Source organism: Enoplosus armatus, chromosome 1 (assembly GCF_043641665.1).
Source record: "Enoplosus armatus isolate fEnoArm2 chromosome 1, fEnoArm2.hap1, whole genome shotgun sequence".
NCBI lineage: Eukaryota > Metazoa > Chordata > Actinopteri > Centrarchiformes > Enoplosidae > Enoplosus > Enoplosus armatus.
Genome location: NC_092180.1, coordinates 14,382,606 through 14,405,718, shown reverse-complemented (window position 1 = coordinate 14,405,718; position 23,113 = coordinate 14,382,606). Strand labels below are relative to the sequence as shown.

Sequence of the window (23,113 nt, the reverse complement as noted above, 5' to 3'; positions counted from 1 at the left end):
CACGTTACTCTCTGGATGCTTTGATCATTTTTAAAAACGTAGGGCTCTTTGGTGCAGTGAACCCCTTCTCAACCCAAACCACAATCTGTGTTTCCAGACTCAAAACACTCAAAAACAGACTCTTACATAAAAAACTATATGCAATCTAGAGTCAAGAGTCAATCCACCTCACTTGTCTTTGGAATGTATGTGAGGAAACCCGGATCAGCAAAAATAAACTTGAACAAACATAGAAAGAACATACAAACATGCAGAAAGTGACCGTTATCAAACCTCGACCCTTGCTGTGAGGTGACAATGTGAAATATGCATTTCTAACTGTTTGCTCTGGATTTATACAGTGCAGATAATGTCCAATAATATAAAAATGATTACTGTGCATACCCTAAATTTAACAATCTAGGGTAAAGTTACTTTAGCAACTTTGTGTCCCATCGTACACTTGCTCTTGAGCCACAGCCACTCATTCACCCAGGAGGTCTTTGTTGAGTCTCTCTCTCCCTCATTTCTTGCCATCTCTTCAGTCTGTAATAAAGGCCTAAAATGCCCAAAAAATATATTTTAAAATAAATTACAAATCAGCCAGATTAACCTGCCTCAAGCCCTGGGCAAGAATGAGTGTCTGGGCCCTTATTAACCACCCATTCCTGCCCCTCTCTGTGCAATGTGTACTATACTGTTCCTATAATGGCCACAGATTGCAGTGTGGTAATTTGAATAAACACAAATTCATATATACCCCATGCACAATACCAATGGAAATAATAAAGGTCATAAAACTAAATTTTGATACAGGGCCTCAAGATCAGGTAATAAAATGGGACCCACCAGACGGCCCTTATAATATCAGCTGATACTGTGCTTTAGTGTTGCATATTTACATATTCCCAAACAAAGTTTTTTTAATTATCAATCAATTGCTACATGGTGAAACTGGGGCCTTCGGGGCCACTGAGGGTAGCCATTGGGTTCTGTGCATGCAAGGATTATTACAGGCATCTCTGGTGCAGATGGCAATATGAATGGGACATTCATATTTATATTTGTTAAAAAGTATGAGTAAAGACATGAATTAGTGTATGAATTAGTTCTAAAGATATCAGGCGCTCATTCATGTGAAATTGTGTTAATATTCATAATGAAACCACGTCGTGCACTCAATTCAATATTGTTGTGATCGGATTGAAAACGGTCCATTGTTAAAATTGAAAGCATTGCCAAACTGACCCACAGCTGACCTGCGCCACTCTCTCACACAAGCTAAACCATTAATGCCGTGTTTTTGTGTGTTTCTGTCATCTCTGTCCTTTTAAAAACGCAGACACACACCGACGTCATCCTCTCCGCACACATCACGCACGCTTGTCTGGATGGAATGTGACGCCAAAGCTCCCTGAGTGAAGTCTCGCGGAGTAAAACACCGGCCATTTTTCTCCATTTATAGCAGGACACTTTGTGCTTAGGTAGTGTAACCGAGAGTGTTGCGATCACTTTGATAAGCCCACAAGTTTTGGCAAGTTTAATTTTGTTATCCAAGCATCCAAACTTACAACAAACAGGACACAAACCATGTTTGTGTACACCGCTGCAAAGTTTTTTCGCTGACATTCTTGTCCGGATAGACGCTTGTCTAAACTGTCGCACAAATGGAAATGGTGCCTAGCGAGGAGAACCAGTTCGTACCCAAAGAGGTGAGGTTATCACGGATACAGCCCAGGTTGGAGAATCAACCTCTGGGCATTAGCTGTCACCCTAGCAGAACATGATCATTAATAATAGCAAAACTTTTGCACCACTTTGGGAGTTTGCGATCTTGGAATATTATTTAGAGGCTAACTCTCAGCTGCTAGCAGTTAGCTAAACATGACTTGGACGGCCTATCATGACATGGCTGGCTAACTTACGTTCTAGCTAACATCAGTTAGCGGCTAGTTTCGCTGCATCTCAGACAAAGTGAGTTTATGTAGTTAGCCGAAGCTTTAGCATAATTATCATTAACAAAGTTATTTAGCCTTCGTATTTGGTTTTTAACATCAAAAACACCTGAGCTCTTCAAATGCTGCGGTTGACATTGTGTTATGCCCAAACAAAGACGACATTTGTCAACATTGGTTAGCTAACTTGCAAGTAACATTAGCTACTAGAATTTGGCTAGCTAATGTCGTTAGCCTTTTAAGTCTGATTAATGGCAACAACTATAGCTAATCTAGATGTTTCTGAAGTTGCTCAACCAAATGCAAATACCTAAGTTACATCAATGGCCCCGACTGGCAGTGTTGGATAACATTTACCCCTAACGCTAGTTTTGTAAATATTTATACTTTGATTCCTTCTTGCCCGCGTTTGCAGATTGTTTTGACTGGAACTTGTAGCTTTACTGTAAACGTTAGCTGGTCAAAATTGTAAGCTAACGCTAATGTTCGCGGATTTGACTAGCTAGCGTTACCCATGAAGATGCAGGTGTGTGTAACAAAACGTTAGCGTTAATCTTAGTTATTTTGGTGCCCCTAATGTTAGAATAAAATGTTTGCCCTTGCTGTTTAGACATCCTTGGCGAAATCGTTTGTCATGATTAACGTTATGAGTAAACGTTACTTAGCCTTTGCTTGTTTATCCTGCTATGTTTGGCTTGGTGGTTAGCTGCCGTTAACGTGCAATATGTTACTTAAAACAATAATCTATTAATCTGTCATGTTTTCCACACAAGTAGGAAATGAATCGGCTATACCCTCTGTCAACAACCATCGATGGTCACCAGATGGTCATTTGTTTGCTGACATCCTACAGGGTATTATTGGCATGGCAGTGATGTTCTTGTGTTATTTTGTACTTGCGTATATATGTAGGGTTGCTATTTACATTCCCAATATTTAATTATGGGTGTGTTTTTTTTTTTTTTTTATAGCTCTGGCTGCATTGACGTCAGCTGCAGTCATACATTAAGCATAGGACGTCACTCGTTGATATTGGGGCTGGTGGGAAAATTGGATTTGATAATGCAGCACTGCACACTTATTAATTTCCAATATATCTCATAGTAATAGTGTAGCCTTTAGCTACACAACGTATCCATGGATTATTAATGGATCTAATAAAACCCTGCTGGACAAGCCTTTATTCCAAACAAGACGGATGACTTGAGCTTGTGAGGAGGAAATAGGTTTGTATTATTTGCTTTTCACTTTGGCAGCAGAGGAGAAATTTCTTAGACCTTCAGACTTACAGCTATTCAATCATCACATTTGAAAAAAATGACAAAAAAAACCCCAACAATCATATTACATCTTTTTAAAATGCATACATTTAACTGTTGCACACACTGGCTAAAACAACATAAGTTAGACGACTCCCTTGTTGACTTGTTGTGAAAGCTTCTTTGCTTTGCTGACAGGGACATAAAACCTCGTGAAATATCATGTGCAGTACTTTAGATCTGTTGCTGAAATCAGTGGTGAGGTTACAAATTATTGACCAATGTTGTGGATGAAGACATGAGCTCAAGTGTAGGTAACTGCGTTTGGTGTTGAAAGTGGATGGCAGCGGTGGTGTGGTGTTGTGAGGTACCAGAAGTCACTCAGAGCTCTCTGTTTGTGCCATGGGCCCAATTAAATGACAGTACATATTTCTAGTGACCATCAAATGTTCATTGTCATCACCTTATCAGTCTGCTCTTAACAGCTAGTGCCCGCATCGATTTACCAGCCACTGTCACTACTTGCCTAAACCGTGTTTTGGATACAGTCGTCCATTCAAATTGATGGCTGGTTACTTGCCAAAGTGTCATGTTTATATCACAAATGTGCCGTCTACAATTAGTAGTATTTGAATTAGAATATTGTCTGTTGTTAATTTCACTACCTGGATCTCTGCTCTATTTTTAAGCTTTTGTGTGCGTGCCATGGGCAGTTGTAGTTACATTACATTGTTTTAATAGGTGTTCATGGATACTGACATTTCACAACATTATAGCCTGTCATTATTTTTGTGCCATTTAGAATCAGTTACAGCTGTAAAGAAATACTGCCTGTGCTTTGCAGTACCTGTGGCTTCATGTCAGCACCTTGTGATTATATCCACGGTAAAAATAACCTTTAATCTCATAATACACTTGTGTGTTGTCAGCTGCAGCTTCTTTATAGGACCTGTCAGTCACATTTTGCCAAGATCACAAACAGGTTGCAAAACTGGAATAACTTGAATATATTTCTGTAATTACCAGCTAAAAGGTTGATTTGCTAGCCAAACAGGGATAGGTGTAGGCCTACAAGGCAGCTACATTTAGCCTAAAGGTGGTTTAAGGAGGATAATTACACAGGCATGTTTTACAACATATTTTACAAGTTGTGCTTTGTTTTAAGTTGTTCTTCACACCAACTGTCTTCGTTTATTATTAGGGTGTGTTTTGGAGTTGCAGACAGAGTATTTTTGATGAGATGAAGAGGATTTCTCAGGTAGCCATGTCTTGTGTGTGATGTGGAAGAGCTCTCACTATAAAGCATGGTGTTAAAAGATGCATGACGCAGCAGTGATGACCATCATACTGAACGTACAATCCGGACATTCTTCATTAGGAGTCAGCTTCACAAACTACAGCTTATAAGATATTTGCTATGAAATAATGACCACCTTAGTGACATACTGGGAGTTGTAAACCATAAAACATCATAAACATCATAAAATGATTACTTAAATCAGGCAACATCTGATCATATAAAAGTATCTATAAAACAATCAGAGATCAAGATTTAATTTCCAGTTTTTCAATACTCTGTCAGTATCACAGTGTAATTTCATTTAACCCTCTGCGCTACTTTTTAATAGCTTTTGAATTGAAGCTTCATAGGATTATAACTGTTGTACTATTGCCTTTCTAAATACTATTTTATGTTTGTTAATGTGGTAGTTCAGTAATTTAAAATACCACCCAATTTGTAGTTAATCTCCAGTACCTGAAGCTAAGGAAGCTGGCATAATTTTTGCATGCTTGCTACATAACTTGTTGAGTGAGTTTTTCCTCCAGATTTTGCTACTGTCACTTTTGATATTAAACTGGACAGGAGCAGTAACAACCAGACCAATTAGAACAACAAACTTTGGGGAGTGTTTAGATCATATACAGTAAAATGAAGCATATGTCAGCAATTGCATGGCCTGTTTTGCAATGCATTTTGCACAGTTTGGGAGAAAGTTGACAACCTCTCCATGTTTTTCTATTTTGAAAATCCTAACCAAAGATCAGCGACTGCCCTGCAAGTGGGTTTTTCCAGTCATGTGTAGGAAGGTTTCTTGCTGATATGTTAGTGAATAACAGAACAGTCAATCATGTATTGTACGGTCTACTTGAAAAGAGGTCTGTCTCAAACAAATTCCTATTAAGCCTTGACGAACCACAATGACAGACGAGAAAATGTGAGCTGCTTTTGCCAGGCTGTCATTGTTGTGAGATAAGCTCCTGCATGTCGCCAACACATCAGTTTGTGTTTTTATTATTAGGAATATCATTAATTTCTGTGATTGGCAAGAAAATACAGCAAAAACATTACTGTTTTGTCATTTGTCAGGATAATAACAAGATATAACCATAAACAAAGTTACATGGTGGTGGCTTTTTCTGCATTTGATAATACTTGCACTGAGGAAAATGTCACTTTAGGGAGAATTGTTCATGTTTTTAGTCATGATCACTAATGTTTTTTTCCATCAAACATAACTGATTGTTGATCCAGTGAATACATACAATTTTGAAGAATAATCTTGATATCGTTTAAATTTTGTTGACATACGACGTACGCTGCCTGATTGTTGGTACAGATACCAAAGTTAATCTTTTTTTTCCCTGTACCTTATTTTGAGGAATAGAAACAGTTTTTCCCACAAAACCCTTTTTGGAGAAAAGCTTGAATTTTTAAATACAAGCAACCATACAGGGACTTTTCCTAAATAAAATTGTCAACATTTTTATGATCATGATACAAATCTGACCAGACAATCAGCTTTTGATATTTTCTCTTTTGATGCTCTATCACATTTCAGTTGGTACCAAAAATGTATTATAGTTCGATATACAGCTGTACCTTTTTCAAAATTTAACAATTTAAAATTTAAGTAGGTCATATCAGTAGTGAGGCATCACGTGAGGTGGTGTTTTTCTTTTGTGTACTGGTGTTTCTGATGACATTTCTTGCACAGCCTTGAAAATGTTCTAACCATTTATTCTAACGCATATCTTTTCACCAGTACATGGTGCTTATAACACAAAATACAGAATGAAAACGTAGCCAATACATCATGCTAATGTTTTTCCTGTTCTTTATTTGCAGATCCAAAATGCAGCTGAGGAGCCCAGAGTGCTGTGTATAATTCAGGACACCACCAGTGCAAAGACAGTCAATGAGAGACTGACCCTCAACCTGCCTGCTTCCACCACCCTCTCCAAACTTTATGAAGATGTTGCCCACAAAGCGGGATATGTGAATGGCACTTTTGACCTTGCCTGGGGAAATACGCCAGACATGGTTAGGATATTCATTAATCTAGACAGTCACTTTTGTTTTCCACATCAATCTACACAGCTATCAGTGTAATTATGGTTCTTAACTGGCTTATGGGCTGATGTCAAAAGTTAAAGTCTAGGTAAAAGTTGCATTTCAGGGTTTCAACATGATGCTGAGGTGGCACCTAAAAGGAGGAGGAGAAGGCATGGCATGCAAAAGGGTGTTTTTAGCTTGATTGTGTGTTGAAAAATTGAGGTTTGCAATCAGTAGGAGCCTTTTCCCCCTCCTACTTGCCTTAAGTGTTCAAAAAAAAAACCTAGTTAACTTAACCTAGCTTGGGTGGGGTAGCTCAGTATTTATATAATAGCTTAGATAGCCTAAAAATGTTTAAGTATCAGCTCAGAGATGTTAAAGCTGCACTAATCAATATTTTTTATATTATCAATTGATCTAATGACTGTGTAATGTGGAAGGGGTGGCTCATAGTCATGAACTCCCAGAGATTTATCGCTCATCTCTGCAGTTCACCTCAGCTCTACAGGGCGGTTTAGCGTCTTTCAGCTAATTGTTTTTGGTTTTATGGCCCTCAACTTGACCCATTAACCTAATTTTCGTTTCCATCACCCTTCTCTGTTCCCATCACAGTTTAGTTTTGTGGTTTACAAGTTTATGCTAGGACACATAGCCCCTTTCACTTCTACATTGGAAGGGCAGTGTCACCATATCCTGACCTCAGCAAGGCTGATAGTGGTAGAGATATGTTTGAAAGTCAGACAGTGCCAACTGGATTTTCTTTTTTTCATGTTATCGCGGAAATTGATTTTGCCATACCATTGTTCTGTGCTACAAAGAAAACAAAGTGTGCAAGAATGGTATTGCTAAGAGAGAGCACTCCCATATTTAGCCCAGAAACTACTGACTAGATGCATTCTTATGTGCTCATTCAGTTTTGACTATGAGTTTGTTCTGTGTTGTCTACGTTTGTGTATATACTACTCCCTTTTCTTAAATGAGCACAGGCTAATCCTTCCAAAGCCCAGGTGCTGTGTCTGTTGTTATCTCACTGAGTAGGTCAGTGGATTAAGCTACTGTATGTTTCCACTGCAGCACTTCGCTTGCTTGCCCTCAGCTTGCCCAGGTGAAAGAAAGTCTACGTACGTTGCATTGTTCTCATGTTGACCTCGAGCTACTTTCCTCGTACGAGTCAATACAGACAATGTCCTGAAAATGAGTTCAGGGGGAATCTAAATCTTCTTGTGAGTTCATCCAGTTTGTAGCCTGTAGAAAGCTACTTGTTTTGAATGTTTTGTTTGCATTGTTTTTCTGCATTTTGCAGGGATTGTTGTTTTCATGATTTCTGTTATTACGCTACCTCCCTCTAGGCACCACTGGAGCACAGCAGTGAGATGTCTCTCTCAGATTCTGGGTTTGAACCTGGTGGTAAGAAGAATTTCCTTCAGCTTACAGACAAAGATGGAGAGCAGCCCCAGATGGCATCGGTGAGTGCTACAAGATTAACAAAATGAGTTCCTAATTTCATAAATAATATTAAGAATACACATTTCTTTACTACTACAGTGAGATAGGTTTTGGTTTTTGAAAACATTTGAAACTAAAGGTATTTTATTAAAAGGTTCCTCTCTTTATGTTTATGTGCGCAGGATGAGTCAGGAACAGCAGATAGCAGTGGACTGGATGACAGTTCCCAGGAGCGGTTTATTGGGCCCCTACCAAGAGACGGCACTGCAGGCTGCAGTGGAGACTACAGCAGTCCGTCTTACTCCTACTCGTCCATCCTCAACAAATCTGAGACAGGTGAGGTTTTGTCTCCTGTTGAATATGTGGCATCACTACTTTTATACAACCCCAACTGACCTTTTACTTCTGGTCTCTTGCCTCTGCTGTAGGTTACGTGGGCTTAGTCAACCAAGCTATGACCTGCTATTTGAACAGTCTTCTACAGACTCTGTTTATGACCCCGGAGTTCAGAAATGCACTCTACAAGTAAGGAACTACACTTGTACAAGTCTTGGTGAAGTTTTACTTGTGATGTACAACTTTTAAAATTCTTTTATGACGTCTGTCCAACTTCAGCTGGGAGTTTGAGGAGTCTGAGGAGGAGCCAGTCACCAGTATCCCCTACCAGCTGCAAAGGCTGTTTGTTCTGCTGCAGACTAGTAAGAAGCGGGCGATTGAGACCACTGATGTGACGCGCAGCTTTGGCTGGGACAGCAGTGAGGGTGAGCATTTGTACTCTCCTGTGACTAGACTCACATGGGCTGTTTGCGTGTTTGTGAAAGGAGAGACCTTGTGCCGCTGCATCTGAACACTTTACACTTTTTGTGCGTTTGTTTTTAGCTTGGCAGCAGCATGACGTCCAGGAGCTGTGCAGGGTCATGTTTGACGCCCTGGAGCAAAAGTGGAAGCAGACGGAGCAGGTAGGAGAAAGCAAGATGTTTTCCTAGACTTATGACAACAAAACCAGTCTGAGGGCCCCCCCCACAATGGAAACAAAAGACCGACTGTGGGAAAAGTGAAATGGGCCAGTAAGCCCCAGGGTTAGCTGTTTCTTATCTCACGAGTCAGTTCTAAACTGCAAGCACACTTGATCCAGTGTGTGCGTGTACAGCCATGTGGTCTGTACACATGAGCTCCTGGTTAGCACAAAATGAATGCATATGTTTGAGCCCTATTTAAAGATTTCCTTAAATAGCATACTACTGTAATGGAATATATTTTTGTAGTTTAAAGTGAAAGTGAGAATTTAAAATGAAAAACAGGGAAATGGTAATAATAACTTTTTATTGCTCTTTATATCCAACTCCACATGACAAATGAAGATTTAGCTTTCCTTCAAGCCCCAATCTGGAATGTGGATGTCATAAATGGTTTGCCATTGGTTCCCTGTGGGCCCAGATCCTGTGAAAACAGTTGTTCTGTTGAGCTGCAGATGACATTAGACATATATTCACAGTGCTCCTTGCCAAGTCTGTGGAACTCTGTTGGAGGGATTTTTATTTAATCAAGTAATACCATTGAGAGAGAGAGATCTGAGTACAGAAGATAGAAAGAAAAACAAACCTGGCCAGACATAACAAAAGGACATATGAGAGACTGTCACAGACACTTAATAGATTTAAAGATCTAGATTTAAAGATGAAAGTTTATATTATATAAACTTTCAAGTTTATATCACGGTTGTATTTAAGTGTATCTTTGTAAATCGATGATCACAAAAAAAATGAAATCATCTCTGTTTGAAGTTACAATTAGGCGTGAGGTCTCCTGTAGGTTCTAATCTTGGGGTTAAGGCAAAAATTAGGTTAATAAACAACTTTTTAGGTTACGGTTCTGCTAGCTTATCCAAAAAATGATGAGACGACCCAATGAGAGCTGACTAGAACATGCATCAGACACATAACACTGTGTGTGAGGCGGAGCGTAAGGCACCGCCCCAGGGTGAAATACCAATTTTTTAGGGAGTCCTGTAGGTTGAACACCTCAGGCCTACAGAGTACAACTTGACCAGTTGAAAGTTGATGGATAGTAAGTAGCTGAGATGTCCTAAAATGGCCACTATACAAAAGATAATCCCTTTGGATTTGATTTTGGTAACAACATGGCATTTTCTTCTATTAGACCAAACTTGTTTTGCCCCACTAGTGGTAATAATCCAATGTTATTCATCTATTTAATCTGTGACAGTTTTGGGTGGCAGGTGGTGTCACGTAGCAATAATTGCACATTGGTTCCTCCTTTAGTGAGAGAATGTAGCAGGGGAAGAACATTCTGTAGCCCAAACAAATACAGTATTGTTACAAGTAAAACATGGCTGAGAAGGCCTGACTGTCATGCCTCCGTATCCTCAGGCTGACCTGATCAACCAGCTGTACCAGGGGAAGCTGAAGGATTATGTCCGTTGTCTGGAGTGTGGCTATGAGAGCTGGAGGATTGATACTTACCTGGACATCCCTCTTGTGATCAGACCCTTCGGAGCCAGCCAGGCCTATGGCAGTGTGGTGTGTTTCTCTCCACATTTCATTCCTTTAAACATTTAACACGTTGGCAGCAAAGACTCAAGCAACATTTAACAGTCTTTGGGATTCACAGCTACATTAAGACAGCCTTGAATTCAGTACTTGCAGCTAATTTTAATACAGTTTATGACCATTTAGTATTTTACCCTCCATCTAAATGGTCCTGAAACATTTTTTGTCTGCCACAGGAAGAGGCTTTGCAGGCCTTTATCCAACCAGAAACTCTGGATGGGCCCAACCAATACTTCTGTGAACGCTGCAAAAAGAAATGTGACGCCCGGAAGGTGAGCACACTGAAATTGTGACATGTTGAGTGAAAACAGTGTTCTGCTATTGACCTGCCTGACTCTTTGGTAAATGTGTCTCTGCACAGGGCCTGAGATTTCTGCACTTTCCCTATCTGCTGACACTACAGCTGAAGCGGTTTGATTTTGACTACACCACTATGCATCGCATCAAGCTTAACGACCGCATGACTTTCCCCGATGAGCTTGACATGAGTCCATTCATTGATGTGGAAGATGAGGTGAGAGCAGCAATGGCAGTACATGCTTCCATCACAATTTCTGATTTACATTAGGTTAATAGGTCTTTAGTGTAGTGAACATTTTGTGGATTAACCTAAATATGATTTTTCCTTCTATCTCCTATTAACCATCAATAACTTGACGTGGCTATAAGCTATTGTTGAAAAAAGAAAAATGTGTCACACTCGAGACACGCAAGATAAATGAACAAACACCTTTAAGGCCATAAAGACAATACCCAATGTGTTACAAGTGTCTTGTGTTTTTTTACTGTTGAAATGTTATCAAGTAAAAAGAATACATTGGGAATATGCGACACATGTTTTCCCCAAAAGCTACTTCCACTATGTTTAGCCTATTTTTTTAGGCCCCTCACTATGATTGGTTTTGAAATGGTCTCCTTTCTAGAAGTCGCCCCAGACAGAGAGCTGCACTGACAGTGGAGCCGAGAATGAAGGCAGTTGCCACAGCGACCAGATGAGCAACGATTTTTCCACCGATGATTGTGTGGATGAGGGCATCTGCTTGGACAGCACCGCCAGCACAGAGAGGGTGTTGAAGCCAAAGGTAATCATCTTTACCACTCACTACATAGATATTCATGTTCTGTGTATGAAAATGCATTTGACTAGGGATGTCCCGATCAAATTTTTTGGCGCCAATCAGGATCAGAGTCCTTGAATATTTGGTATCTGCCAATACATAGTGTGATCTGATGCTTATGTTTACCTAAATGTTGTTTGAATATTTATCTGACGCATTGAAAAAACAGACTTAGCCATCTAAATTCAGCCCACCTTATTTTTCACGATGATCCAAATACTGAACGTCCTGATTTAAAAACTATAAAATTGATTAGCTTAAATGATTGATGTGATAAAGATCAAAATTTGACTGAGAGAACGTGACAAACTGACGTAACTCGATCCGCTACAGAGTAGACGTATCACTCCGTTGGACACTGTCTACTTGTGGTTGTACAGTGGTGTTACAGAGTGATACTTCTTTTACCTCATTAAAAAATCTTTGGCACACAAGAGCACACAAACAGCCAAGTTTTATTTTGGACTGTCATCAAGTTACTCACTGAATTAACCTTAATTAACGACAGCTGATATGACATACTGCCAGCGACGCCATTTTGAAAGCGATGGTCTCCGCCAGCAAAAAATCAAAAGCTGCTACCTGAATGTTTTGTACAATTAGAGGAGAGATAACAGCTTTGTTATTGTCGGAGTTTAGCGAATCCGTGTATTTTGCCAACTCGGGTGTCAATCACCGGTGTGACCAAGTCATTTTTCACATTTACACTCTCTAATTTTCACTTGCATATGGAGCAAAATACTCACACTGTCGGCTGTCATTAAAAACTGAGGTGCACAAAACACAGAGTTCAGTAAAGGAAGGATTGGGTTTTGATCAGCTTTATTTTAGCTGATACCGCTCCATTAAAATATGCCTGGGTCAGCCCCAATACTGACCCTGAGGATTGGCTTAGGACATCTCCACATATGACCAATACAAGCTATAGATGGGACAAAGTAAAGGAAAACCCTGAATAAATGAGTGGGGTAACATACCAGATGTAGGTGCTTTCATACTGGACATGAGGGGTCATTGATTGTCCAAATGAATTTCTTCAGTAGAGTTCCAGACAGCAGTGAAGCTCTTCTAGAGGCTCATCATGACACTCTATGTTGGTTTTTCCTTCATATTGTCTACCATCTGAAGTTTCCAATATTGTAGTGATAGAAGAGACTCCTGGAAATGTTATTGAGCAACTGTCTGCTGGCAGCCAAAGCTGAAAAGTGATGCTATACTTCCCTGTTCTTGTTACATGAGATGTCTGTCTTTCATTCATAATGAGTACTGCACTTTCCAGATGATGACCTAGCCAACACTTTGCCGGTCATGGCGGTTTTGTTACATAAAACTGAATGATCAGTTGTTTCTCTCCTCTGTGCATGCTTTTCACATTTGTACAGTCAGCTTATTTGATGTGACTGTAGCTCTGCAAATATAACATATCTTGAGCTAATGTCTTGCCATTGCAACTGCGGTCTCGTCAGTAGTTGTCTGTGTTGCGATAGGTTACCCTGCATGTTGAGCACCAACAAAATACAACTTGGTTGTTGCGTTTATCTGAGCAATAAGGTTTTCCCCTGTCTGTTCTCAGAGTTTGCTGACCTTTGAGCTGTTCTCTGTCATGGTCCATTCTGGGAGCGCTGCAGGTGGCCACTACTACGCCTGCATCAAGTCCTTCAGTGATGGCCAGTGGTACAGTTTCAATGATCAACACGTTAGCAAGGTCAGACTCAGCCCTTAAGTAACCTGTTCTGTCCTCGTATGGCACTTAAATGTTGGGTAGAATGACTCACCAGACTATATCAGTGCTTGTCATCAGTTTGTACTCTTACTGAACTAAGCAAACAGTGTCATTTTAACATTCTACGTATCCATTGTATCATTGTCACTACGTTTCTGTTTATTTCTGTTGAGTAGATCACCCAAGATGATATCAGGAAGACATATGGGGGGTCCTCAGGGAGCAGAGGCTATTATTCCAGTGCCTTTGCCAGGTCAGTTGTCTCTCATATCTGTCTCTAATACTCAGTGGGTCGACACACATCACATGCCTACAGTACCTTGGCTGAGGTAATACAATAATAATGAACTGGACCTGTTTATCTGTGTTTAAAAGAGAAGTCGAGAAGGTTCTTGTTTATTCTTTTTTTTCATGGTTTTTTCACGTTCCTTTTGAAGGAATAGGCAGCTTCTCTTAGGGCTGACGGAACAATATTTTCTCTCTCTCTATATATATATATATTCCAATACATTCATTAACAAGGCATCTTTTTTCCTCCCTACAGCTCTACAAATGCATACATGCTGATTTATAGATTGAAAGATCCCTCAAGGAATGCAAGTAAGAAATTAATTCAATTAAATCTGCTATGGGTAAAGCCAAAATGACTGAGACACCAGAACAGACATGATAACATTGATGCCATGATTCAGTGTGGCATGGTTATGTAGATGTTTTTACATTTTGACCATAATATTACTGTTTCTATTACTTGGGTTGCATTGACTGTGCTGGTCCTAGAATTAGTACGCAGTTTTAATGTGTACCCTGTCTGTCCTGTCTGCAGAGTATTTCGCTGCAGAAGACTTCCCAGAGCACATAAAGACTTTGGTTCAGAAGGAGAAAGAGTCTGAAGAGCAGGAGAAGCGACAGAGGGAGATTGAGCGCAACACTTGCAAGGTACATGGTCCTTTTGGATCGGTTCTTCTGAATGAGGATCAGATGATGCATTGCCTCTCTTAAAACGAGCTTAACTATTATTGCTCTCTTGCTTTTTTACCTTCAGATAAAGCTTTTCTGCATGCATCCTGTGAAGATGATGATGGAGAGCAAGCTGGAAGTGCACAAGGACAAAACCCTCAGAGAAGCAACAGAGATGGCCTACAAGGTTTGTTGGTTTATCGTTTGTTTTCACCTTCTGAATTTCCAACAAAATGGCTAATCAGGTCAATAAGTTTCACCACCTGACCTTTTGAGTCTTGAATGTTGAATGTATCTTCATCGAGATAGAACTTGTATTTACTTTTGTGGTAATTTGATGCGTTCTATTCCTTAGCTAATGGAGCTGGAGGGACTGGTCTCTCTGGACTGCTGCCGCTTGGTAAAGTACGATGAGTTCCACGAGTACCTGGAGCGCTCCTATGAAGGTGAGGAGGACACACCGATGGGCCTGCTGCTGGGAGGAGTCAAGTCCTCCTATATGTTCGACTTGCTGCTCGAGACCCGCAGACCAGAGCAAGTGTTCCAGCCTTACAAACCTGGAGGTCAGTAACCTGCTGCTGTTCAGTCAAACCTTTCAGTTAGGAATGTTTGAAAGTGATGGAGATAATCATCTTGTTTTACACAGTATAAGTGTGATTCAAGCCCATGGAGCAGAGTGTGCTTGATCATGTACTCGACTGTACAGACAGCAATTTATAACGCAGACTAACTCCAATTGCTTTATGTCTGTGTGGGCGTGTTTCTGCTTTTTTACAGAGGTAATGGTGAAGGTTCATGTTGTGGATCTGAAGAGTGAGACCATCGCCTCTCCAGTCAGCGTTCGAGCGTACTTAAACCAGACGATCACTGAATTCAAACAGCTCATTGCACAGGTTTCCTACTCTTCTTACCATTTGAGTAAAATAAATTGTGTACATTACCTGTGAGAACATGAGATCAGTCTTTGAGGCTTAAGTCTTATGTATGTGCTTCTTCCCAGGCTACAGGGCTATCTGCAGAAACCATGCGTGTGGTCCTGGAGCGCTGCTATAATGACCTGCGGCTCCTGTACGTTCCAAACAAGACCCTGAAAGCTGAAGGGTTCTTCAGGAGCAACAAGGTCTCTACATTTTCTTTTAATTCATAATGTTGTACCTCCATGTGTTTCTATTGTGTTGTGCCAGTTTTGTGTAAGAATTTGTCAGAAAATCTACTTGATTTATCTGTTTTGCGTTTTGTTCGTTCATCAGGTTTTTGTGGAGAGCTCTGAGTCGACAGATCATCAGGTTGCTTTCACTGATTCGCTCTTGTGGAAACTGTTGGATCGCCACGGGAATACAATCCGACTCTTGGTCTTGCTGCCTGAGCAGTCTCCTGGCACCTTGGCCAACAGAACTCTTTGCCAAAAAGTAGGTGGTGACTCCGATGTGCCCTTTGAGGGGTCAGAGGGTAACAGGAAATCTGTAGAGGCTATCCTTGAGGAGAGCACAGAAAAGTTAAAGAATCTGTCTCTGCAGCAGCAGCAGCAGCAGCAGCAGCAGCAGCAGCAGCAGCAGAACTCCAGCACCAGTGACAGCCAGAAAAGCTCTGACGCCAGCGACTTTGAACATATCGAATCCCTGACCCAAGAGGCTGACTCAAACTCTTCCCTCTGTGTGGCTGCAGACAACAGAGAGTTAGAGAACCGGATCAGGACTGCGGCCGGAGGCAGCAGTGGTGCCTCCTCTGACCCTGAAAACCACTTTGCCTGTGAGGAGCGTTCGGACTCTGAGGTGAACAATGACCGCAGCACCAGCTCAGTGGACAGCGACATCCTAAGCTCCAGCCACAGTAGTGACACACTGTGCAATGCAGACAGCGGGCCCATACAGCTGGCCAACGGCTTGGACTCACACAGCATCACAAGTAGCCGTCGCTTCAAAGCCCATGAGGGCAAAAAAGAGACTTGGGACACTGCTGAAGAAGACTCTGGGACAGACAGCGAGTATGATGACAATGGGAAGAGCAAGGCAGAGGCTCAGTTCCTGTACTTCAGAGCAGAGCCTTGTTCTCAGGAAGACTCCTCGAGCGATGCACAAAAATGTACGAACCTTCTATTTATTTATTTTATTTTTATTTTATAGGATTGTCCTTGATTAAGGAATTATGAGTTTGCATTACATGTTTACATTTTATCAGAGCCAAGCACGACTATTTTCTTGCATAACTTGATTGAACTTTCGACAATATTGTGCAAGTGAAAGAATTCACACACATTGATCAGTGTCTTCCGTCCTCAAGAGGAAAATCTGACAAAGTATTTAATTGCTGTTTCTTGTGATCTGCTTCAGGTTTAGTGGTTCATGTGGACAAGAGAATAACATTAGCAGCGTTTAAACAGAACCTGGAGCCCTATGTGGGAGTCACCTCCACCCAGTTCAAAGTGTTTCGGGTGTACGCCAACAACCAGGAGTTTGAGAGTGTACGGCTCAATGAAACACTCTCATCGTTCTCTGATGACAACAAGGTCAGGATCAGTTTAACAATTGATCTGTAAGATTTTAGTAGTTTCTGTTTATTGGAGTGAGCCAATACTTGAACTTAGACTTAACTTGGACATTTTATTACTTCCCATAGATAACTATTCGACTGGGAAGGGCACTGAAAAAGGGTGAATACAGAGTGAAAGTGTATCAACTACTAGTGAATGAACCAGAGGTAAGAACTGAAAGACTTTTTTGGTTATTATGCTCAAGAATATTGTGGCTGAACATTGTTTTAGAACAATGAAATATTGCTAATTTATTCATGTGTCCCTGTTTCCCAGCCCTGCAAGTTCCTTGTGGACACGGTGTTTGCCAAGGGCATGAATGTCAGACAGTCTAAAGAGGAGCTGCTCCCTCAGTTGAAAGAGCAGTGCAAGCTTGACCTCAGCATTGACAAGTACGATTTTGGTACTACACATTGATGAAAAGAAAAACTGTAAATTGTAAAAAAGTGTAGGTGTTTACCAGACTCTGTGTGTGTGTGTTCAGGGTTCGTCTCAGGAAAAAGACTTGGAAGAACCCAGGCACTGTGTTTTTGGACTACCATGTCTATGAAGAAGACATCAGCATTTCCTCCAACTGGGAGGTTTTCCTGGAAGTTCTCAACGGTAACACTCATTCTTTGGTTTCTTTCAGACAAGTTAGACTAGTTATTATATAACTTCTAAATGAATACTAAATCTTTATTGCTAAAAATTACAGCTTAAAACTTAATAAAATCCCTGAAAGCCACTTTTTCACTTTGATGTAAATACAAGTGAATTGGTGAAAAAAAACACACAAAAGGTAAAATTATCTGTTGCTTCCAGAGACTATATCACAGTGATAAAATTATTACTTGATTTATAATGTTATTCTTTTTGGAAACCCATGACATGAAGCTTCAAATGGCAACAGATAAAACTAGAACCAGAGTGTAGGGAAATGCATCTCCTTGTTTCCAGTTGAATAGTGCAACTTGATCTGTTGTCTGTTGTTACGAGAATGACAGTTCGGTTCTTGGCATGTTCAGGGCAAGTTCATTCTCCAACATGAAGTATGCGTTCTGGGAAGAAAAGGCTGGCTAGCAGTGGGTTGTGTGGCCTTACCTTGGGTCAGCAACAGCTGCAAGCTCCAACCGAGAGCTCCCCACGAGCGTCCAGCCCAGACGGCGTCAATAGATGGTTCTTGTTCAAGTTTTTTGTTGGTGGTAGTTGGTCCAAAGTGAAACAAAGCTGGAAGTAGTAGGTTTTTCAATTCTCAAGGCCAAAGACAAATGTTGCTCTGGTGTCGGGTCTCTCACTCTCATGGCTGTTCAGTGCCAAAATCCCCCTGGATGCTGCTACCCAGAAACCTTATCACTCCTGGGCTACCGGGTTAATTGATAAGCCCCACCCACTACCAGCCAGCCAAAGGAAAGAAGGAACTAGTGATATGACTACTAAAGAGCATACTGCTCAACCTAACATCTGTTATGATCCGTTTTTCAGAACCAGAGAAGATGAAGTCCATGTCGCAGCTGGCTGTTCTGACCAGGAGATGGAGCCCCGCTACAATGAAGCTAGGGCTGTTCCAGGAAGTGATTCTTGAGAGCAGCAGTGTAGAAGAACTCAAGGAGAAGGTATGTCTGTGTCCTGCTGGATGTTTCCCGAACAGTTATCGAAGTTTTTCACAGTTTGCCACATAATTTATCAAGGGTTCAAAAGTTAAATCTAGTCATCCATAAAAACATGGAAAATACAGTGCTACCGTCCTGACCGACGCTGATAAAAACAACATAAGACTATATTCTGTAATAAACTGTTAATGCGGTGATGCAGTGTCTCTCTCTCTCTCATTAATTGAGGGAAATTACATGTAACTTGGAAAGAATAGTAAAATTATATGTTTCCTTGATCTAAACACCATTCATTGTGACCAATCAGCCTTTTGTGACTAATTTCTTTATTCCGTTTGCAGCTTAGTGAAATCAGCGATATTCCTCTGGAAAACCTGGAGTTTGCAAAGGTATGTGAGATGCAACAACTCACACAGGACATGTTTTATCATCTCATCTTGCTTTAGTCTCTTCAGTCACCTTCTAAACTATTCTTTGACGGAGAATCCATCTGTCTGCTCTGTGCAGGGTAGAGGAACATTTCCCTGTGATATTTCTGTGTTGGAGATCCATCAGGATTTAGACTGGAACCCTAAGGTGTCGACTCTTAACGTGTGGCCTCTGTACATCTGCGACGATGGAGCCGTGGTCTTCTACAGGTAAAAGATTGAGGTTTCTCTTCCAATCCAGAGTTTTGTCAAATCATTTGGCAGACACACTGGACTGTGGTCAAGCGGTGTTGGCTATGTCATCACTTTGGTTGGACTATGAATATCTCCTAGTATTTATTAATTTGAGTTAATTTTTTTGGATTAGTTCAAAATAGTTACATTAGCAGCATTGCTTTTTCTAGCTTCCGTCAAAATACCACTTGAGTTTGGTGATGTGTGAAGCTGTCATGTCATTCACCAAAATAACTTAAAAGATGAAGTCCACAGAGCAGATGTCACCTCACTGCATCACAACCTCTTAGTATATTACATTTTAAATATTTGTGACTGGAGATCAACAGTCCTGTGATCTTTGCCCGTGCAGGCACAGCACAGAGGAGCCCATGGAGCTGTCGGAGGATGAGCGCAACGAGCTGATGAAGAAGGAGAGCAGCCGTCTGCTCAAGACTGGACACCGTGTCAGCTACTCACCACGCAAGGAGAAGGCCCTCAAGATCTACCTGGACGGAGGCCCCGCCAAGGACCCGGGGCAGGACTGAGCACCACTCCCGGTTATGTGGATCGTCTGGCTGCTGCGGCAGGTTACAGGACTCAGTCTGAGTGTCGGGCCCGATTGTTACTTGAACATCAAGCAGCGTTGTGAGGCTGACATGCTCTCACCCTCCACTCTGAGCCCCAGGACTGGCTCAGAAACCCTGTTGTGCACTATAGTGTATTGTACTGTAAAGTTTAAAGGGAAGTACGAAAGCTATTCAATACAGAAAAAGAATCAAATACTGTATAGACAAATCAACTGAACATAAAAGCTCTGGAGATGGATGCAGAGATGTCGCGACTGTGAAGCTGAGCTGGAAGGCATCCATCCTGTCTATTTAAGTCTCCCGTCTCCTTTCACATCAGTCTCTTTCACTGCGTGTTTCTCTTCCTGTTTCAGGAATAGTGTTGATTCTAATTCGTCTGTGACCATCTTGTAAGTCCGTGTGCTCACACCTTTTTGAGCACTGCTCATACTTATCTTACATCGCTCACCTTCCTTTTTAAATACTGTAAAACCAACAGCACATACAACCAAGAACTACTTATCCAGCCTTCCTCCGTCTCGCCTCTTCTGGCGAGGCAGACCTCACTCTCTCAGTGACTTTGACAAGTTGAGACGTCATTCATTCACAAGATTTGATGAATCAAAAAAAAGCAACAATTAAGAATTTGTAAATCGGAGGTCGTTTCTGCTCCTCTAATGCTCCTATAATGCCAGAGTAATATGTTGTTATGGGTCGTCCCTACTGCTGCTCTTTGTGCTTTATAGGAGCTTTACCTCTGTCACATCACTTCCACTAGATGTAGTGATACATTAGGTTATTGGTCCTTTAATACAAAGTACAATGAAACAAAACCAAGTAGACTATGTTAAGAATCTCCTTGTTTTGTTTTTGTTTGTTGTAAATTATTATTTTGCTCCAGACTTAATCATTCAATTAGGTATCGTGAGGCGCCAGGCACACGTCTGTTGTCTGTATTAACCTTTAATTTAGAAAGTGGATTTATTTGTCTGTTTCTTGCACCATGTGAACTGGGTGTACATCTCTAGTGTCATCCGTGTGTGTGTGTGTGTGTGGTGTACTGAGGGGAGGGAGCGCTCTCTGTTTTGCAGAGAGCGTGAGGTTGTTTTTGGCGCTTCTACCTGCTGCTGCTGCTGCTGCTGCTTCTTGATGGACTGACACCAGAGGGTGTAGAAAGCCCGCTGGACTCCTCAGTCTGCCCGGGCAACTGGTCTAAGGACTGAAGCTCAGCATCCCGGCCTCACCGGGCTCCTGATGCTGCCACCAGCTATTCACTGTAGAAATGCCAATATCTGAAGAAAACTTTTTTTTTTGTTGTTGATGTTTATTTCTTTGAGATTTAAATCCTGTGTGAAAATAGTTTAAGATGATTTTAGAAATTAATTAAAATGCTTTTTTTCATAACTGATGTTTTCTGTCACTGTAAATTAAAATGGCTTAATCTAACTCACAAATCATATTCACATTTTTAAGAGGTTAGGAGTTAAAAAAACAACCTTTTATTTTTCTTTTACAAGCTGCATGTCAGGTTTCAAGTGCTTGAGAACAGTGCAGAGGTTATATCTGACAGTTGTAGCTGTATGTAAGTTAACATCCAGCACAAGTATACTGCTATATTCACACATACATCAGGTATTGCTTGTATTAATATTGCACCTTCCAGCCTTGATGTTGAAACGGTAAGTCACATTGCTGTACATGAAAGACACAGGGCACATTCAAGCAACATGAGATGTCGGGGACTAATTGCACGTTTTAAAAGTAATGTTTGGGACTACAGAGCTGGAGAAGCAGGTGTGGTTACGAGCTCCTCCACAAATCAAAGCTAACGCTGAAATTAAAACCACGCTGTGCCCATGATGTGACTGAACAGGCATTTGAGCTGATAAGTGATGATTAAGGAATAGTAATTCCTCTTTCTATTTAATATTATTTCCAGCTGTTTCCAACTGTTAACTCAGTTTAAGCTTCTAAAGCTGCATTTTGTTCAGTGCTGCACAACCTTCTTTCGTAGACTTTTCAGCTCAGTGGACCAAAACATTACAGTTTGAGCTTACAGTATAAAGAGTAACAATTTCAGGAGACTCGTTTTGGCTCTATAACATTCAGCAGACTGTCAACAAGATTAGTGTTGATAGCCAGCAATTACTGTAACTTAGTCCACCATCAACCATCGGACTAATCAAAAGTTATCATAATCACACTGAAGGTAGTCTGATAAGTTACTGCTTTGTGCGTACATCTGATATGTTCTTGTTGACACACTGCTGGATATGAGATACTGCTTGAAAGCCAAATAAAGTGATATAGAATAAAGAACACAAAACAAAAACATAACATAATAATCATATATACATACAAACGATATAGACAAATCACAACATGGCATGTTGGACAGAGCTTCCTCTTGTCGTGCACGTAATAACGTCCTCTCTGTGCCATAGAAATGCTGAGGACTAGCTATTGGCAAAAACAAACGGCACCTCTGTGGAACAAAGCAGCGTGAGGATCTTGGCAGCAGAGCACATATTGCTAGGATCAAGCTGCAAGGTTTGCCAAAACATATTCTCAGGAAGGAGAAACTGCAGAGGAAAAAAAAAGCTTTGTTATAAACAACTTTAGGATGATGAAGAAGCGAGAATTTGAACAGACTGTTTTATCATACATGTATATGGATGCAAATTAGCTTCCTTGATGACGACGGTTGTAGTCATTGACAGCAGCTATTTAAATGTTAACAGAGTCCTTTACCAGATGTTCTGCTGACATCTCATGGTAGTGTCGGCGCCCTGTAGATGAATATACGAATATATATGCTGAGGAATGTGATTCTTGGAAGCCCAAACATGATTTATAAGTGCCTGCTTCTGTGATGCTGTTTTTATTAATCATACAGTACATGAAGCGTGATTGTATCTGGTTTATCTTCCTTCCTAGAGCACAGTAAATGCAGTGAGGCTGCAAACTGGGTGGCTCACAGATAACGTTACTCTATTTTGGTCTCACAGTTTTAAACAGTGAGGTGAGTAGTCTACAGATATTCAGAATAAATAAAGTATTCAGTGTGTTACGGTTAATGTTATGGCTGGGAGTATCATTAGATAAGGGTTAGAGTTACAATATTATATAGAGATGCAGCAAATAGTCAAGTAGCCAAGGTTTAGTATCAACACAGGACTTTGCTGACTTTTATATCTACATTTTACTTCTACATCAATCTTTTAAGGATTGTAAACCTCAGGTCTCAATTAAAGCAAATATAATAAATATATTTTCATCAATTTTCTATGCTGAATAGCTTCAGCACTTTGGATTAAGATGGCAAACAGAAAGCGTTTGGACTCTTTGCAGCAAAGCTCTGCACCCCTGTCTGTTTACAAGGCTCAAATCAAGCTGTGTCTAAATGATATAGTCTATCTCTGAGTACAGAGTGTCTG

At 40.7% G+C, this 23,113-nt stretch overlaps 1 protein-coding gene across 7 annotated transcripts; it reads left to right on the top strand.

Annotated features, from left to right (window-relative positions):
* The first annotated feature begins 1,567 nt into the window (after positions 1-1,567).
* Positions 1,568-21,080, top strand: usp47 (ubiquitin specific peptidase 47). Of its 7 annotated transcripts, XM_070911021.1 has the most exons (29): positions 1,653-1,691; positions 4,395-4,451; positions 6,321-6,515; positions 7,877-7,997; positions 8,175-8,309; positions 8,402-8,498; positions 8,589-8,734; positions 8,853-8,932; positions 10,364-10,513; positions 10,720-10,815; positions 10,905-11,057; positions 11,467-11,612; positions 13,213-13,366; positions 13,561-13,637; positions 13,929-13,984; positions 14,211-14,323; positions 14,430-14,531; positions 14,700-14,907; positions 15,122-15,237; positions 15,345-15,464; positions 15,595-16,426; positions 16,675-16,850; positions 16,961-17,041; positions 17,151-17,266; positions 17,359-17,477; positions 18,339-18,469; positions 18,808-18,855; positions 18,974-19,104; positions 19,481-21,080. In XM_070911021.1, exons 1-29 carry the CDS (start codon positions 1,653-1,655, stop codon positions 19,653-19,655), a joined length of 4,170 nt encoding a protein of 1,389 aa, XP_070767122.1. In that variant the 3' UTR covers positions 19,656-21,080. The 7 variants fall into 7 exon arrangements, with proteins under 7 accessions (XP_070767114.1, XP_070767137.1, XP_070767129.1 ...); XM_070911013.1 differs by lacking the exon at positions 4,395-4,451 and having other exon boundaries at positions 1,568-1,691; positions 7,877-7,993; positions 8,156-8,309; positions 11,467-11,625; positions 13,235-13,366; XM_070911036.1 differs by lacking the exon at positions 4,395-4,451 and having other exon boundaries at positions 1,568-1,691; positions 11,479-11,612.
* Positions 21,081-23,113: the final 2,033 nt, after the last annotated feature.

What these genes read in the sequence shown, in the direction of transcription:
- usp47 (XM_070911021.1), top strand. Translation starts at nt 1,653, where the DNA reads ATGGTGCCTAGCGAGGAGAACCAGTTCGTACCCAAAGAG. An exon ending in TCATTGATGTGGAAGATGAG is followed by an intron (nt 11,058 to 11,466) that starts GTGAGAGCAGCA and finishes TCTCCTTTCTAG; the next exon opens with AAGTCGCCCCAGACAGAGAG. An exon ending in TAGAAGAACTCAAGGAGAAG is followed by an intron (nt 18,470 to 18,807) that starts GTATGTCTGTGT and finishes TTCCGTTTGCAG; the next exon opens with CTTAGTGAAATCAGCGATAT.